The 17580-nt window shown below is 50.3% G+C and overlaps 1 protein-coding gene across 1 annotated transcript in view; it reads left to right on the top strand.

Moving 5' to 3' along the window:
- Positions 1–17270, top strand: part of LOC136939170 (rootletin-like) — a 30055-nt gene extending 12785 nt beyond the window's left edge. Inside the window, exons 10-17 of the mRNA XM_067232013.1 lie at positions 1590–1701; positions 8547–8714; positions 9940–10049; positions 10244–10318; positions 10840–10933; positions 11084–11124; positions 14394–14493; positions 16336–17270. Of these exons, the coding sequence (XP_067088114.1) occupies positions 1590–1701; positions 8547–8714; positions 9940–10049; positions 10244–10318; positions 10840–10933; positions 11084–11124; positions 14394–14493; positions 16336–16695 (1060 nt within the window). The 3' untranslated portion in view covers positions 16696–17270. The remainder of the gene's footprint in view (positions 1–1589; positions 1702–8546; positions 8715–9939; positions 10050–10243; positions 10319–10839; positions 10934–11083; positions 11125–14393; positions 14494–16335) is intronic.
- Positions 17271–17580: the final 310 nt, after the last annotated feature.

Here is a 17580-nt window from a genome sequence, read left to right on the forward strand (position 1 = left end):
GTGGTCAGGTGGACTATACGTCCTCAGCACACACCACACGAGGGTGTGGAAGAGGTCAGAGGGGTGAACACTGGCTGACCTTTGTCTCCTCTCCCGTGTCGACGTAGTGCTGACCGCAGCATGAAGGCGGCGTCACACAGGTCTGTGGTTGTGGTCGCGGTTCAGACCGTGCTCCCTGCAGAGGCCTCGTCCACGGCCCCACCATCGTAAACGTTTTAGACGACATCGCTCTGAGTCTGGGCAGGGGAACAAACACCCAGTTACAGAACGACGTGTTTAAGTCCGGAATGGTCTTTCTGACACTGAACGGTTTAACACCACAGATGTGTTCCATCTGCTCCTGGGAACCCTTCTCCTGCATGCCTCTCCTCTGCCTCACACCCAGCCAGGCCTCCTGCCTCACACCCAGCCAGGCCTCCCTCCTGCCTGACACCCAGCCAGGCCTCCCTCCTGCCTCACACCCAGCCAGGCCTCCTACCTCACACCCAGCCAGGCCTCCCTCCTGCCTCACACCCAGCCAGGCCTCCCTCCTGCCTCACACCCAGCCAGGCCTCCCTCCTGCCTCACACCCAGCCAGGCCTCTCTGCCTCACACCCAGCCTGGCCACTCTGCCTCACACCCAGCCAGGCCTCTCTGCCTCACACCCAGCCAGGCGTCTCCTCTGCACACCCGCAACTTAATATATCCACTTAGCACACGCTTTTATCCAGAGACGTAAGGAGGGGGGGGGGGGGGGGGGGGGGTTTGAACCTGGAACCCCTTGATCTACAGTCAAATGTGTGTGTGTGTGTGTGTGTAATCACATATGCATGGTTTTCTCTTCGCCCTCAGTACTGTTGTATTACAGTGCTGTGTACAAGCCTATAGGCAGTATATTTAGCTGTGCTCAGCCCTGACAGGTTGACAATGTGTGTGAATAGGAGAAGGGGGGGGGGGGGTCTGGTGAGCCTCAGTGGAGGGCCTGGACGGGGGGCTCTGAGGGAAGGTTCTGGAAATTGTAATAATTTGTAGTATTGATCCTGTAACCTGGGCAGCTAGTCCCCATCGAGACCAAGCAGGAATAGACCCTCGGATCGATCCCCCTCACATTACCTCTCCCGCTCAACCACTTCCTGCTCCCGCTGCAAGCCCCGCCCCTGGCCCCTCCCCCTGGCTCATGGCGCCTCCCCCTGGCTCCTTCCCCAGAAACAGATCTGAGATCAGTGTGCTGTGTTTAGCTTAAGCCCTGCCACCAACACACACAACTGAAACTGATCGACAGTACATTTTTGTAATATGATCTTTCAATAGCATATATACAATAGGACCCTATCCCAGAGAGAACATGTGGGTTGTGGCCTACAAAGAGTCAGTTGGCTGAGCGGTGAGGGAGTCGGGCTAGTAATCCGAAGGTTGCCAGTTCGATTCCCGGTCATGCCAACTGACGTTGTGTCCTTGGGCAAGGCACTTCACCCTACTTGCCTCGGGGGAATGTCCCTGTACTTACTGTAAGTCGCTCTGGATAAGAGCGTCTGCTAAATGACTAAATGTGAATGTAAATGTAAACTGTGTGTGTGTGTGTGTGTGTGTGTGTGTGTGTGTGTGTGCAGGGCGACAGTGGAGAGGCTGGAACAGAGGGCTCAGCAGCTCAGACAAGCCTTACAGCAGACTGCTGAGGAGACTGTCAACACACACAGAGACAAGCTGCTCGCTCAGCAGCAGGTGAGCACACACCCCAGACACACACACACACATACATACATCACACACATACATACATCACACACACACCCCAAATACACACACATATATCACGCACATACACATACATACATCACACACACACCCCAGATACACACACATATATCACGCACATACACATACATACATCACACACACACACCACACACACACACACACAAACCCTCCCTCTTTCTCTCTCCCCCTCCCTCCATCCTTCCATCCCTGCTCTGGTGATTAGAGTGTGATCTGGTGGCCCAGCCAGGATTATCTTGTTCTAGAAGGGGAGATGCAGGAGCCCAAACCTGGAAAGGTGCTTTGGAGCGTTAATTCCTGCATGTAATATTTCCTGATATTCCCTAATGTACTGCTCTGCAGGAGATTGAGACAGGCTGGAGCAGTCCTACTAAGACTGAATCACTAATGAAACCAGGTCCACATACTGCTCACTTTCTCTCTGTTTTTCTCTCTGTTTCTTTCTTACTCTCCCTCGTTCTATACCTTTGTCGATTTATATTTTTGCTTTTCCTTTCTCTGTCTCATTTCTTGTCTGTCAGTCTATCTTTCCCTGTTTCTCCTCGATCTCTCTCTCTGTCTCTCTCTGTCTCTCTCTCTCTCTCTCTCTCTCTCTCTCTCTCTCTCTCTGTGTCTGTCTCTCTCTATCTCTGTCTCTCTGTCTCTATCTCTGTCTCTATCTCTGTCTCTCTATCTCTGTCTCTCTCTCTGTGTCTGTCTCTCTCTCTCTCTCTCTGTGTCTGTCTCTCTCTCTATCTCTGTCTCTCTCTGTGTCTGTCTCTCTCTCTGTCTCTCTCTCTGTCTCTCTCTCTCTCTCTCTCTGTGTCTCTCTCTATCTCTCTCTCTGTCTCTCTCTCTCTCTGTGTCTCTCTCTCTCTCTCTACGTCTCTCTCTATCTCTCTCTCTGTCTCTCTCTCTGTCTCTCTCTCTGTGTCTCTCTCTCTCTCTGTGTCTCTCTCTATCTCTCTCTCTCTCTCTGTGTGTCTCTCTCTATCTCTCTCTGTCTCTCTCTCTCTCTCTCTCTCTCTCTCTCTCTCTCTCTCTCTGTGTCTCTCTCTCTATCTCTCTCTCTCTCTCTCTCTCTGTGTCTCTCTATCTCTGTCTCTCTCTCTCTCTCTCTCTCTCTGTGTCTCTCTCTATCTCTCTCTCTCTCTCTGTGTGTCTCTCTCTATCTCTCTCTGTCTCTCTCTCTCTCTCTCTCTCTCTCTCTCTCTCTCTCTCTCTCTGTGTCTCTCTCTCTCTCTCTGTGTCTCTCTCTCTGTGTCTCTCTATCTCTGTCTCTCTCTCTCTCTCTCTCTCTCTCTCTCTCTCTCTGTGTCTCTCTATCTCTGTCTCTCTCTCTCTCTCTCTCTCTCTCTCTCTCTCTCTCTCTCTGTGTCTCTCTCTCTATCTCTCTCTCTCTCTCTCTCTCTCTCTGTGTCTCTCTCTCTCTCACACATCCTCCCTGCAGAGTAGAGTAGGATGTTTGAATAATGCAGCGCTCCTTCCTCTCCTCCCAGACTGGGCACGTTTCCTGTCCTGCTTACTGGCATCAAGCTCAGACACACGGTGTGTTGTGTGTTGAGCATTGTGTGTGTTGTGTGTTGAGCATTGTGTGTGTTGTGTGTTTGCTGTGTGTCTAAGTGTGAGTATTACAGATTAGTTTGTATTTGACTAAATACGTCGTTTAAAAACCACAACTGTGATTCCTGGTCTACATGTGACTGAGTCGTTACGACATAATCACTTTTATTGACTGTTTGAAGATGAATCACCTGTAGGTTGAAAATCAAAGTGTTTGAAATGGTAAATGGTTGGGTACTGTAGGATGGGATTGTAGAAATCCATATTACACGCCGCTGCAGTTCTGTGTGTATGTGTGTGTGTGTGTGTGTGGTCGTCAACTCCATAATATATGCTCTGAAATAGGTGGTCAACTTTGGTATCATTTAGTTAGTTTCTGTCTCCCACTCCACACACACACACACACTTTCTCTGCATGGCTCCAGTTCCAATCAGAGTTGTGCTGAACATGAAGCGTTTGACTGGGTGGAACTGAAAGCTTCAAAGACTGTGGGTAGACCTGATCATCATCTGCAATGTACACACACACACACACACACACTGAGCACACACACACACAACCATGTGTACACACACATATTACACAGAGCGCACACACTGAGGTCACACACACACACTGAGCACACACACACACACACACACTGAGCACACACACACAGGGTAGACCTGATCATCATCTGCAATGTACACACACACACTGAGCACTCGCTCTCTGTATTTCTGACATAAACACAAACATATTTCTATCTAATTAGATTCTTCTAATGTGATTTTTATCAAACTAGTAAACACTTTACTTTGCCTACACACAGACACACACACGTAGCCCTAATACTGACAGATGATCATAGCTAGTCATTCATCTGTTTACTCTGACCCTGTGGCTAGACTGTGGTGTTTCTTAGCATACAGTCGCCAGCACTTTTAATGAGTTGCTTTAGGTCAAGTTGTGGATCGTTAACATGAAGCTCGTTAGCTAGGTTACTTTAGAAACTTTTATCACAATTGATGTCACCATGTGGGAAGATCAGATTCATGCATCTCAAAGAGGCGTTTCTCAAACCCGGGTTCCGGGATGTGGTCTTAAACAGCTGGAATAACAGGCCACGTTTCAGATCACTCCTATTTTCTTGGGTCCAGAGAGACAGTTCTAAACAGCTGCAATAACAGCAGATGTATGATATGACTGTATTTTATAAATGTTGATCCCTTCTGTCTTAACTGCTCTCTCCTTGAAGAGAAGGCCTCTTCACCCCTGTGTGTGTGTGTGTGTGTGTGTGTGTGTGTGTGTGTGTGTGTGTGTGTGTGTGTGTGTGTGTGTGTGTGTGTGTGTGTGTGTGCGTGTGTGTGTTTCAGAGAGAGTATGTGAGAGAGAACAGTGGTAGCTGAGGCTTGGTCAAGCTTGATGAAGCTAGGGGAAATTGCCTCTGAAACAGCCTCATCTGGCCTGGTCACAGCCTCATCTGGCCTGGTCACAGCCTCATCTGGCCTGGTCACAGCCTCATCTGGCCTGGTCACAGCCTCATCTGGCCTGGTCACAGCCTCATCTGGCCTGGTCACAGCCTCATCTGGCCTGGTCACAGCCTCATCTGGCCTGGTCACAGCCTCATCTGGCCTGGTCACAGCCTCATCTGGCCTGGTCACAGCCTCATCTGGCCTGGTCACAGCCTCATCTGGCCTGGTCACAGCCTCATCTGGCCTGGTCACAGCCTCATCTGGCCTGGTCACAGCCTCATCTGGCCTGGTCACAGCCTCATCTGGCCTGGTCACAGCCTCATCTGGCCTGGTCACAGCCTCATCTGGCCTGGTCACAGCCTCATCTGGCCTGGTCACAGCCTCATCTGGCCTGGTCACAGCCTCATCTGGCCTGGTCACAGCCTCATCTGGCCTGGTCACAGCCTCATCTGGCCTGGTCACAGCCTCATCTGGCCTGGTCACAGCCTCATCTGGCCTGGTCACAGCCTCATCTGGCCTGGTCACAGCCTCATCTGGCCTGGTCACAGCCTCATCTGGCCTGGTCACAGCCTCATCTGGCCTGGTCACAGCCTCATCTGGCCTGGTCACAGCCTCATCTGGCCTGGTCACAGCCTCATCTGGCCTGGTCACAGCCTCATCTGGCCTGGTCACAGCCTCATCTGGCCTGGTCACAGCCTCATCTGGCCTGGTCACAGCCTCATCTGGCCTGGTCACAGCCTCATCTGGCCTGGTCACAGCCTCATCTGGCCTGGTCACAGCCTCATCTGGCCTGGTCACAGCCTCATCTGGCCTGGTCACAGCCTCATCTGGCCTGGTCACAGCCTCATCTGGCCTGGTCACAGCCTCATCTGGCCTGGTCACAGCCTCATCTGGCCTGGTCACAGCCTCATCTGGCCTGGTCACAGCCTCATCTGGCCTGGTCACAGCCTCATCTGGCCTGGTCACAGCCTCATCTGGCCTGGTCACAGCCTCATCTGGCCTGGTCACAGCCTCATCTGGCCTGGTCACAGCCTCATCTGGCCTGGTCACAGCCTCATCTGGCCTGGTCACAGCCTCATCTGGCCTGGTCACAGCCTCATCTGGCCTGGTCACAGCCTCATCTGGCCTGGTCACAGCCTCATCTGGCCTGGTCACAGCCTCATCTGGCCTGGTCACAGCCTCATCTGGCCTGGTCACAGCCTCATCTGGCCTGGTCACAGCCTCATCTGGCCTGGTCACAGCCTCATCTGGCCTGGTCACAGCCTCATCTGGCCTGGTCACAGCCTCATCTGGCCTGGTCACAGCCTCATCTGGCCTGGTCACAGCCTCATCTGGCCTGGTCACAGCCTCATCTGGCCTGGTCACAGCCTCATCTGGCCTGGTCACAGCCTCATCTGGCCTGGTCACAGCCTCATCTGGCCTGGTCACAGCCTCATCTGGCCTGGTCACAGCCTCATCTGGCCTGGTCACAGCCTCATCTGGCCTGGTCACAGCCTCATCTGGCCTGGTCACAGCCTCATCTGGCCTGGTCACAGCCTCATCTGGCCTGGTCACAGCCTCATCTGGCCTGGTCACAGCCTCATCTGGCCTGGTCACAGCCTCATCTGGCCTGGTCACAGCCTCATCTGGCCTGGTCACAGCCTCATCTGGCCTGGTCACAGCCTCATCTGGCCTGGTCACAGCCTCATCTGGCCTGGTCACAGCCTCATCTGGCCTGGTCACAGCCTCATCTGGCCTGGTCACAGCCTCATCTGGCCTGGTCACAGCCTCATCTGGCCTGGTCACAGCCTCATCTGGCCTGGTCACAGCCTCATCTGGCCTGGTCACAGCCTCATCTGGCCTGGTCACAGCCTCATCTGGCCTGGTCACAGCCTCATCTGGCCTGGTCACAGCCTCATCTGGCCTGGTCACAGCCTCATCTGGCCTGGTCACAGCCTCATCTGGCCTGGTCACAGCCTCATCTGGCCTGGTCACAGCCTCATCTGGCCTGGTCACAGCCTCATCTGGCCTGGTCACAGCCTCATCTGGCCTGGTCACAGCCTCATCTGGCCTGGTCACAGCCTCATCTGGCCTGGTCACAGCCTCATCTGGCCTGGTCACAGCCTCATCTGGCCTGGTCACAGCCTCATCTGGCCTGGTCACAGCCTCATCTGGCCTGGTCACAGCCTCATCTGGCCTGGTCACAGCCTCATCTGGCCTGGTCACAGCCTCATCTGGCCTGGTCACAGCCTCATCTGGCCTGGTCACAGCCTCATCTGGCCTGGTCACAGCCTCATCTGGCCTGGTCACAGCCTCATCTGGCCTGGTCACAGCCTCATCTGGCCTGGTCACAGCCTCATCTGGCCTGGTCACAGCCTCATCTGGCCTGGTCACAGCCTCATCTGGCCTGGTCACAGCCTCATCTGGCCTGGTCACAGCCTCATCTGGCCTGGTCACAGCCTCATCTGGCCTGGTCACAGCCTCATCTGGCCTGGTCACAGCCTCATCTGGCCTGGTCACAGCCTCATCTGGCCTGGTCACAGCCTCATCTGGCCTGGTCACAGCCTCATCTGGCCTGGTCACAGCCTCATCTGGCCTGGTCACAGCCTCATCTGGCCTGGTCACAGCCTCATCTGGCCTGGTCACAGCCTCATCTGGCCTGGTCACAGCCTCATCTGGCCTGGTCACAGCCTCATCTGGCCTGGTCACAGCCTCATCTGGCCTGGTCACAGCCATTACCTGATGGAGGCTGTAAGTGGACTATGAGAGAGGCTAAATTATTTTAGAATTACCTCTGCAAGATGGCCATTTACCAGCCTACACCAGGAGTGATGAGGGAAGTCTGGGAATATGAAGGTCATTCATTTGTACGACAAAAAAAGAAGTGCTTTAATTATCTGGAGACTTGACGCTCATTGTCTGCAGATAGATATTTTGTCGAGGGTTTGTTTGTGTGTGTTTGTGTGTGTGGAGTTTGGGTTTATGCTTGGTTGATGCTGATTGCTGTGCTTTCATTTGAATAGAAACTGTTATAAGCGAACAACAAGTGCCTACTGTTCGTGCACACACACACACACACACACACACACACTTCCTCCCCCACACACACACACACACTTCCTCCCACACACACACACACCCTCGTACTAACTCAGAGGTATTATTTGAGGATGTAAGGATGGCGTGTTCGGAGTGTGGTTGAAGGCTGAGAGGAGATGAAAGGTATTTGGAGTGAGATCATGTGACCCAGTGGGAGGAGCCTGCTCTCCTCTGATGTCAGCCCAATCACACCACCCAGATCAAGTCCAAATGTAGTTGTGTGTGTGTGTCTGTGTCTGTCTGGTGTGTGTGTGTGTGTGTGTACGGCCTCTCCTCCCATCTATATCTCCCTACAGCTCATTGAGCAACAATCCTGTGGCTCAGTGGAGAGAGGAGATGGTTAGCCAGGGAAACTGACCACTCTCTCTTCACAGCCATTCAGGAAGGACAAAAGAAACAGGAGGAGCTTCTGAAGGGTGTGTGTGTGTGGGGGGGGGGGGAGTGTGTGTGTGTAGAAGGAGCAGAAGGAGGTGGAGTGAGGGAAGCAGAGAGAGATGGACATTTAGGGTCGGCACAGCAATGGACAGTACTAGAACGACAAGCCTGTTCAAAATATCCATGAATTAAACAGTCTATAAAGATAGATGAGTTTGTAACCCCTAGAGAACACACACCACTATGATATCAGGACAAACACTGTCCTGATGTCCTAAACACACGCCACACCTTCCTCCTCCCACTTCCTGAAGCCTCACCTCCTGTTCTGGTGTCTCCAGGGGAAGCACTATGAGGGCCTTGTGGGGGAACAGACCTCAGAGCTGGAGGCCATGGCAGTGAGGGTGGGGGAGCTCGGAGCCAGACTGGCCCTGACGGAGCACAGCAACACTGACATGCGGCTCAAGCTGACATCATCAGAAAGCGCCCTGAGCCAAGCCCAGGAGAAGGTAAACGTATGAGTGTTAACACTCTCTTTCCCTTCTGCTCCGGTCTCAACTTCCCCTTGTTTAACCTTTAACCTTTTGGAATGGTTAGGCTTATTTTAAAATATATTTCGACAGGTATGTGAGTAGAGAGAGTGTTTGTGTGTGTGTGTGTGCAGACCTCATCCCAGGGAGTGTGTGTAGCAGATTTGTAATTAAAGGAGCCTTCAGCGTCATTAATATGTTATATATTTTGCTGTCTGCTGAGGCTCAGTGGCCTAATGTGCAACATGTCAGCCTTATCCCCATTAGGGGAGAGGGACACACACCCACACACAGCCTAATGTAAGACCAAGGCCATGGCCTAATTATTACCATTAAGAAAACCTGTTAAGGAAAGCTCATTCGGGCCTCCACACACACACACTCTCTCACACACACACACACACACACACACACACACACACACACACACACACACTCTCTCACACACACACACATTCAGGATCTTTAATTTAGAGGCTCTTAGTGATAACTGTACATATTTAAGTGATAGCAAGTCTATTGGGTGTGTTAATTAGGCAGAGAGGGTGAATGTTTTATAGAAGCGTGTTTAACAATAAATGTGTTCATTAGTTTGATGGAGGGATGCTTGGAGCAGAGTCATGCGGCTGTGTCCTGTGACGTCTAGTACAAGGATCTATCTGAATCCAAGTTGGAAAAATACTTCTTTACCTTCTCATATATACATTCTCTTTATCGCTTTCTTCTTTCTCTTTTCTCTCTCTGTTTACCTCTCTCTCTCTGGTGTGAAGTCCCGCCCCTTCCTTCCACGTCAGTGTGCCCGACCCGGGTGGAAAGATTGAGATTATGTGGGATCTAGTCACAATGACAACATTAACCCCTTCCTAGCCATTTGCACCCCCCAGCCAGCCAGTCAGTCAGCCCATCAATCAGTCAATATTTCAGCCAGCAAGTAAGTCAGCCAGTAAGTCAGTCAGATGGTGAGATGGGAAACTGGTATCTTACATTTACATTTAGTCATTTAGCAGACGCTCTTATCCAGAGCGACTTACAGTAAGTACAGGGACATTCTCCCCGAGGCAAGTAGGGTGAAGTGCCTTGCCCAAGGACACAACGTCATCTGGCACGGCCGGGAATCGAACTGGCAACCTTCTGATTACAAGCCCGCTTCCCTAACCGCTCAGCCACCTGACTCCCATATGTCTGACTTCATGTGTGTGTGTAGCTGGACTTCCTGCAGTTGGAGTTGGAGGGTGCTCGCTCTGACAGCGCTCACCTTCACCAGGAGAGCCAGCTCGTCATGTCCCAAGTCAACCTCTGGGTCAAAGAGCAGAGGTATATTGGACACACACACACATGCGTACACACACACATGCGTACACACACACATCTACACGTCTACTATGTATATGTAAACTAATACACTCGGATGAACTTAAGTACACATATAAATATACTGTTCTTCAATAAACTGTGAGCTTTGTGTTTTACCCATCTGTGTGTGTGTGTGTGTGTGTGTGTGTTTCCAGGGTGACCAGTGAGAGTCTGGCAGCTCAGATCCGAGCCCAAAACAAAGTGTTGATCCTCATCACTGAGGAGAAGGAGTGAGTCCTGCCCCCCTGCTCCTCACTTAACACATCAGAGTGTGTGTGTGTGTAGTTGTGGTTGTGTGTGTGGACCCTTACTGCCTACTTGTGTTTATTTAAGAGGCTGGGTTGTTTTCACTCATGGAAAACAACCCAGCTAAATGTTGCACCTGCAAACTAGGTCACCTTTCCCACCAGGAGGCTGAGAGTGTGTGTGTGTCTGTGTGTGTGTGTGTGCAATCACTAGGATCCTCACACACAAATCCTCTTGCTTGTATTCTGATGCGCACACACACACACGCACACCCACACACGGCTGTGACATTTCCTGTTCTTAAGAGATCAAAGAGCTGTACCTATCTTCCATACCCCCGTTCCCACCCCCCACGACCCCCTGCAGCTCAGCTACACAGCCCCACCCTTCACCACTACACCTCTAGAAATACCTACCTCTCTCTCCCTCTCTATCTCGCAGTCTCTCTCTCTCACTGTCTCTATATATACATACATGTACAGTATCTCTCTCTCTCTCTGTCCAGACTTCTTGAACAGGCTAATGATTCTCTGAAGCAGGACTTGAGGATGCTAAGGGAAGAGCTGGAGGAGAGGGAGAGAGAGGCGGGGCTATGGAAGGTGTGAAGGGATGAGGAACTGGAGCATGGAGCTGTATCCTCGCATCGCATGTCTTCTCATGTCGCTCATCACATCTCATGACTCAAATCTCAAGTGTTTCATCTCATATCTCATGTTCTAAATCTAACGTCTCGTGTCTGAAATCTTCAGGTCCAGGATGAAAAAAAAGCAAGCAAACAGCAGCAGGAGACGTAAGTGTGTGTGTGTGTGTGTCCCCGTAATCACGAGCGTTGAGCAGACAAAGCCCAGGCCTGTACTCTGCTTCCTCCTGCCTGGTCCTTAGAAAACTGTCTGTGACAGTGACAATGAGTGGCACATCTTGAATAAAGCACCGCAGGACAGACCCACCTGTGTGTCTGTCCCACTCTGAATAACTAATTCACACTGTGTCTTTCATAATGATGGTGCTACAATCAAATCTGCCCCCTCACCTCCTCCCTTCTCCTCCCCCCAACACTGTCAAATGAGCTTCCTGTATGGAGGAGAGGGTTTGGAAGCTTCATTAGGGAGCTGGCAGACTGGGGAGCAGATGGGATGGGGGTGGAGGCCAGGCCCAGTGTGAGGGGGGGTCAAGGTGGGGGAGTGGAAGGTGGGGTAGTTTAAGGGAGGTAGTTTAGGGGTGGGGGAAGTAGTTTAAGGACACCTGCCCTCTCTCTGACCCCGCCCCCCCCCCCCACCCTTTCGTAAATGATGCCCAATCCCCTCTAATGAACCACCAGGCTCTGTTCAAAACAGCTCTCATTTGTTTGGAGTCTGATTGGTTTCCAACACCGTATCCAGCTGTCAGTCATTTTAATGATGATATTAAGGTGCGTTGACAGATAGATGAATCCCTTCTCTTTGTGTCTTCTAGAATAATTGAAAAAGAGAGAATCAATTCATACAGATATACAGATGAGGTTCTGGATGAAAGCATAGACAAAAGAATGAGATAAGCTGAATGAATTAAACTGTCTCTCTCTACCTCTCTCTGTCTCTGTCCGTCTCCCTCTCCCTCTCTACCTCTCTCTGTCTCTGTCCGTCTCCCTCCCTCCCTCTCCCTCTCTACCTCTCTCTGTCTCTGTCCGTCTCCCTCTCTCTCTCCCTCTCTCTCTCATCATCAAGAGTATTCCTTGTCCTTTATTACTTCTCTCTCTTCTCACACATCAGCAGCGTAGCACAAGCAGGGTACAGGAAATGGATATGACGTGAGATTTCCATCCCTGCCACATACAGTACTGTTACATTCCGTGCATACATTTCATAGTTGATTGTGAATATACCATAATATAATACTTCCCTGTCTTCTCCATAATCATGACAGCGATCAACAATCGGAGGCCTTGGTTATTAGATATGGTTTCATTATGAATATGGAGCTCACTAAGGCAGGTTAGGGGAGGGAGGGGAGGAGGTTAGGGGTGGGAGGGGAGGAGGTTAGGGGTGGGAGGGCTGTAGAGGAGGGGAAAGAAGGGTTGGGGGTACGTGGGGGGCAACAGAGGCCAGAGAGTGCTCTTGTTTTGAGGGTCAGGGCGGGACAGAGGGAGACATGGATGAGAGGAGGGAGGAGGAGGAGGGAGAACAGTCAGTTCTGTGTTGTGATTTAATGGAGATGGCTGTAATTATATGCATGCTGGTTGGGTTAGGCTGCTAATTACTATACACACATACACACACACACACAAAACCACACACACACATAAACACACATGTTTACACAGGCCCAGGGCCAAACACACTCAATCTGTTGCTTTAACTCAGTGGGGACATAAATCTATCTTTCTCTCTCACGGTGTCTCTCTCTCACTCTGTCACTGTCTCTTTCCCTCTCTCTCTCCCTTTCTGTTTCCCTCTCTCCTTCTCTCTCACTCCGTCGCTGTCTCTCTCTCTTTCTCTCTCTGCTGCACGTTGTGAAGATGTTTTACATTGTGATCACCAACAGCGTGCATGTTTATTACATGGTAGATTTTTACTCAGAAATGAAAGACTCATTTGATTTAATCTAAATACACACGCACACACACAGGGGCCCATAATGGGGGGAGATTCTAATGATTTTAAGGGCCCTGGTCAGACTAGAGCCCCCTGTATGATTTAGATTTTGGGGCCCAGAGTACAAATTAGCCCAGGGGCCCAGAAACCGTAGCGGGGCCCCTGCATACACACTCCTGTTTGCTGAGAATGGAAATGTCTTGATTCACAAAATAATTCCTCATTTACTGAACAAAAGTAAATAACATAATTTAAATATTATTTTTGTGTGATGGAATATAGGTCCTGATGATGAACCATTGAAATGTCTTTCATTTGGGGGGAGATTTTGTTTTTACATTTTTGTTGTGACAGTCATTATTGTTGTTGTTCTGAATGTAATCGTGTGTTTAGTGACAGTGTACCACATTAATATTGATTGAAATGAAACCAGGCTACTGTAGTTCATGAGTTCATAAGGCATCATTTCACTTGATTAACCCTACAGACTTGTCAGACACAATGTAGGCTAGTCCTGGTAAATCTTCCTAATGGATTTCTGGCTTCTTAGATTCTTACGTTTTAAGTTGTTGCTAATAGGGAGGAAAGTTTGTGTGTGTTTGTGAGGAATGATGGTATTCATTAGCAAGAGGATGAATTCTGCTGGACAAGTCAACCATAATGCTCGTCTATATCCTCTGCTCTTACCCAAGACGAGATAGAAAGCCTTGGTCGCTGTCTTAGAAGGAAATTAGCATGGAGGGTACGGGGATGGCTTAATAGGCCAGTGAGTCTTGGCTTTGCGAAGTATTTAGGAGGCTAGCATGCTAACTGGTTCACTGGGGCGTAGTACAGACCGAGTCACCCCACTGTGGGCCGGCATGGCCAGACCAGAGAGAGAGAGAGAGCGTCATTATCCAACGTCGTTAAATGAATCGACATTCCTCAGTCCCAGTAGGGGATGAATATGTGGCTGGGAACATTTGTTTGTCGTTTCCAAAACATTTTAATAAATTGTTAAATTCTTAAAGAGGCTCCTTAAAGTGGTGTTTTTTGTGATCTTTGTGTGTTTTTAGTTTTTTGTATTTATTGTTAATTTATTTATTTCCTCTTGCGTTCGTGTATAATTTAATGATTTCTGGAATCCATTCACCCCGGCCATCTTCATCTATTTGTAAAGACTTCTTATGAAACGGACTATGATGATGTCGACCAAATTGTTTATAGGCTGAAGTCCCAAGGAAATTTGATTAAGACATTTTGTAGGGCAGCTTACTTCGTTATACAGACATTGCCTTATTTAGTAGATGAGGATGTTTGTGGATGTTTAAAAGTTTCTCAATAACGTTCTGCTTGGACATGCTTTCTCTAATAGTTTTAGATGAGCGCTTTGTTAGGCTATGACATTCATGTTCCAGTGTCCCTGTATGTCAGAGGAAACCAATGACTAGTTAATGACATCAAATCCTCGTAAGAAATCCTGTGTGTGTGTGTGTGTGTGTGTCAGCAGGGAGAGAGAGAGCTGTGTGCTCCACAACCTGAGCAGACTCCAGGAGATGCAGGCCAGACTGCAGGTAAACTTGGAGGCCATAGCTGTGCTGAACCAACAGGTACGATCACACACACACACACACCAGCTCCTGTTAGGTCTTTGACCCAACAGATGCAAGCATACACACACACCTACACACACACACAGCAGCCCACCTGCTGTTGAGTTGAGACAGAAAAGGAAGCCTTCAAGCGTCGTACTTCAAACACACACACGGGTCACACACACACACTCGGTCACACACACACACGTATTTCCACTTCCTAGGATGAAAGGCAGGCGGAGGGAGGAGGGTGGATGTTATCAGGAGCCGGCGGTGACGCTTTCCTCCGGTAAATGATTTCCCTGTCATCAAAGTGAGGAAGGGCCGTCCATCAGCCAGGCACGTGTCTCTCCAGGACGGCCCGGGAACACACCATGCTGGGATCAAACACCAGAGGGAAGGGAAACCAAAAAAACAACCTTGGATAAGATCTGCCAGCCGGGCTCTGGTGTGCCCCTGTTCATCAGCACACTCTTCAGAAGACAAACGCTCTATAAATCCACAAAGTGACATCGCCCCTCCCCTCCTGTTGTGTCTCTCTCTCTCTGGGACCCTGGGATTGGCTGGCCCAGCTGTCTGTCAAAGAGCTGGTGATTGACAGCAGGAAGGGCTCTTACTCTGCAGTGTTTTTGGTGTCGCTGTGTTGGGACTGGTTCATGGAATGGGGGGCCGGGGGGGGGGGGAATGAGGGAGAGGGAGAGGATGGAAGAGGGGGCGGGGGAGAGAGAGAAGGGGGGAGAGTGTGTAAAGATATTCTGCTGTGAGTATAATAGCCCTGGTTGGACATACTTCTTAATCTGTGGTGAGAATCATTACGCTCGTCGATTCAACATGGACGAGCCAACACACACACACACACTCCTGTGCACGTCGCTGTCGGAGCCCTCATGGAATGTTCTCTGCGGTGGTGGTGTGAGGGCCAGCTGGATGAGGTCGGATCTAATCTGCATAGATTATATCAGACGTAATGTCACCTCCCATCGTGTGTGTGTGTGTGTTGTACATGTGGCTAGAGCAAACCAGACAGGTCTAGATGACATCACTGTCTGACCGCAACTGTTGGAACGTGCACATACACACTAAGAAATCATCTGATGACCAGATGGATGACTAGTCTGGCTGTCACATCTGAACGGTTTGCATCTTTTCCCCTCCCTCTCTCCCTCTGTCCTGTTCATTTTCTTTGTCTCTCTCTGTCTATATCCCAAGTATCTGACCCCTCTCCCTCTCTCTCTGTCCTCCCTCTCTCTCCCCTCTCTTGTTTTCCTATTTTAAATCGAGCCATCCATCATCGTTTCCTAAAATACAATTTGACATTTGTGCTTTGCATATCATTACCATATCAAAATACTTCCCAAAACTCCCTGTCAAATATGAAAAGACCTCACTTTAGTTTCCACATAATTGTGCTTGCTAGCCAATCATGTCCCAGCGACACACGATAGGTTGTCATGGTGTTTTCATGGGTCCACCTCCTCTAATCTCTCTAATGGGATGTTTTCATGTTGGACTCCCCACCAGTTCCACACTCCACACGCTGTCGCTTCGACACCGACACCACATGCCGAGGATGAAGGTGTGTGTGTTCTCTGTGTTAGCAGGAGAGCGTGTGTGTGATAGAAACGACACACACTCCTGAGGTATTGTTGTACTCAGTAGAGAGTCAGGAGAACAGGTGTGACGTAGTGATGGCGACCACTTCGCCTCTCTCTCCTCTGTATCTTAATATGTTCTCCCCTGTCTCTCTCGCTCCCTTCCTCACTTCTCTCTTCCCCCCATCCCCTCTCTCTGCCCCCCCCCACTCTCTACTCTCCCTCCCCCCTCCTTCTCTCTCTCTCTTTCTCTCTCCTTCTCTAGCTGAGTGTTCTGGGTGGAGAGAACAAGGCATTGCATCGTCAGCTGGAGGAGGAGAGATCCATGCGCAGGCGAGCAGAGCACCATCAGCAGCCCTCCACCCACCATCAGCAGCCCCACCCCAATGAACCTCCCTCCCTTCTCCCTCACAGCCTCTGTCCCAGCCCCGGGGAGCACCACGCGGAGCTAACCCGGGCAGAGCTGAGTATGAGGGGGCCACAGGATCCAGGCGAGCCCCAGGCTGTGGGTGAGGCCTTCTGGAGGAGGAGGGTTGGAGAGCTTTCAGCTCAGCTCCAAGACGGCTCTCTCTATTGGTCGGAGATAATGACGGCTCCAACAGGCTCCACCTCCTCGTTGACCTGACCTCCACCCCTCACCCCAGCTCCTGACCTCACCGAGGACTAGGATCAGGTCACCACGCCTGAGGTCAAGGGCAGGTTCCATGATGCTTTCACCTGTGGCCAGGCAGAGGGTTGTAGAACTGTAGAACCAGCCTGTAGCGGTGCCTGGCTTCCAACAGGAAGTGACTTTGTCTCCAACAAGGGGTCAGATGGCTGAGCGGTTAGGGAGTCGGGCTATTAATCGGAAGGTTGTTGGTTTGATTCCCGGCCCTGCCAAATGACAATGTGTCCTTGGGCAAGGCACTTCACCCTACTTGCCTCGAGGAGAATATCTCTGTACTTACTGTAAGTCGCTCTGGATAAGAGCGTTATATTAAAATGTAAAATAACATATTTACCACAAGTTTGTGGTCCTCTGCAAGAGGAGGATGATAGGGTAACTGTGTGAGGCTGGAGGATGATGGGGTAGCTGTGTGAGGCTGGAGGATGATGGGGTAACTGTGTGAGGCTGGAGGATGATGGGGTAACTGTGTGAGGCTGGAGGATGATGGGGTAGCTGTGTGAGGCTGGAGGATGATGGGGTAGCTGTGTGAGGCTGGAGGATGATGGCGTAACTGTGAGGTTGGAGGATGATGGGGTAACTGTGTGAGGCTGGAGGATGTACTGTGAGGCAGAATGGAGAGAGAGTTGTCTGTTGTTTATATTTGAAGCCATATCATCATAGTTTTAACATGTTTCTTAACATTTGTATATCTGTTTATTGTTTTTTTACATATTTTGTTGCTTATTTGTAGATGTTTTTTTCTGGATTATTGTAAACAAAGATGATAAAGATATAGATCTTATTAGTGAATGTGTTGGCTTGCTTAGTCAGAACAGGAGGGGGGGGGGGTCTGCATGCTGGAGA

The sequence above is a fragment of the Osmerus mordax genome, unplaced genomic scaffold (genome assembly GCF_038355195.1).
Source record: "Osmerus mordax isolate fOsmMor3 unplaced genomic scaffold, fOsmMor3.pri Scaffold_145, whole genome shotgun sequence".
Classification (NCBI taxonomy): Eukaryota; Metazoa; Chordata; class Actinopteri; order Osmeriformes; family Osmeridae; genus Osmerus; species Osmerus mordax.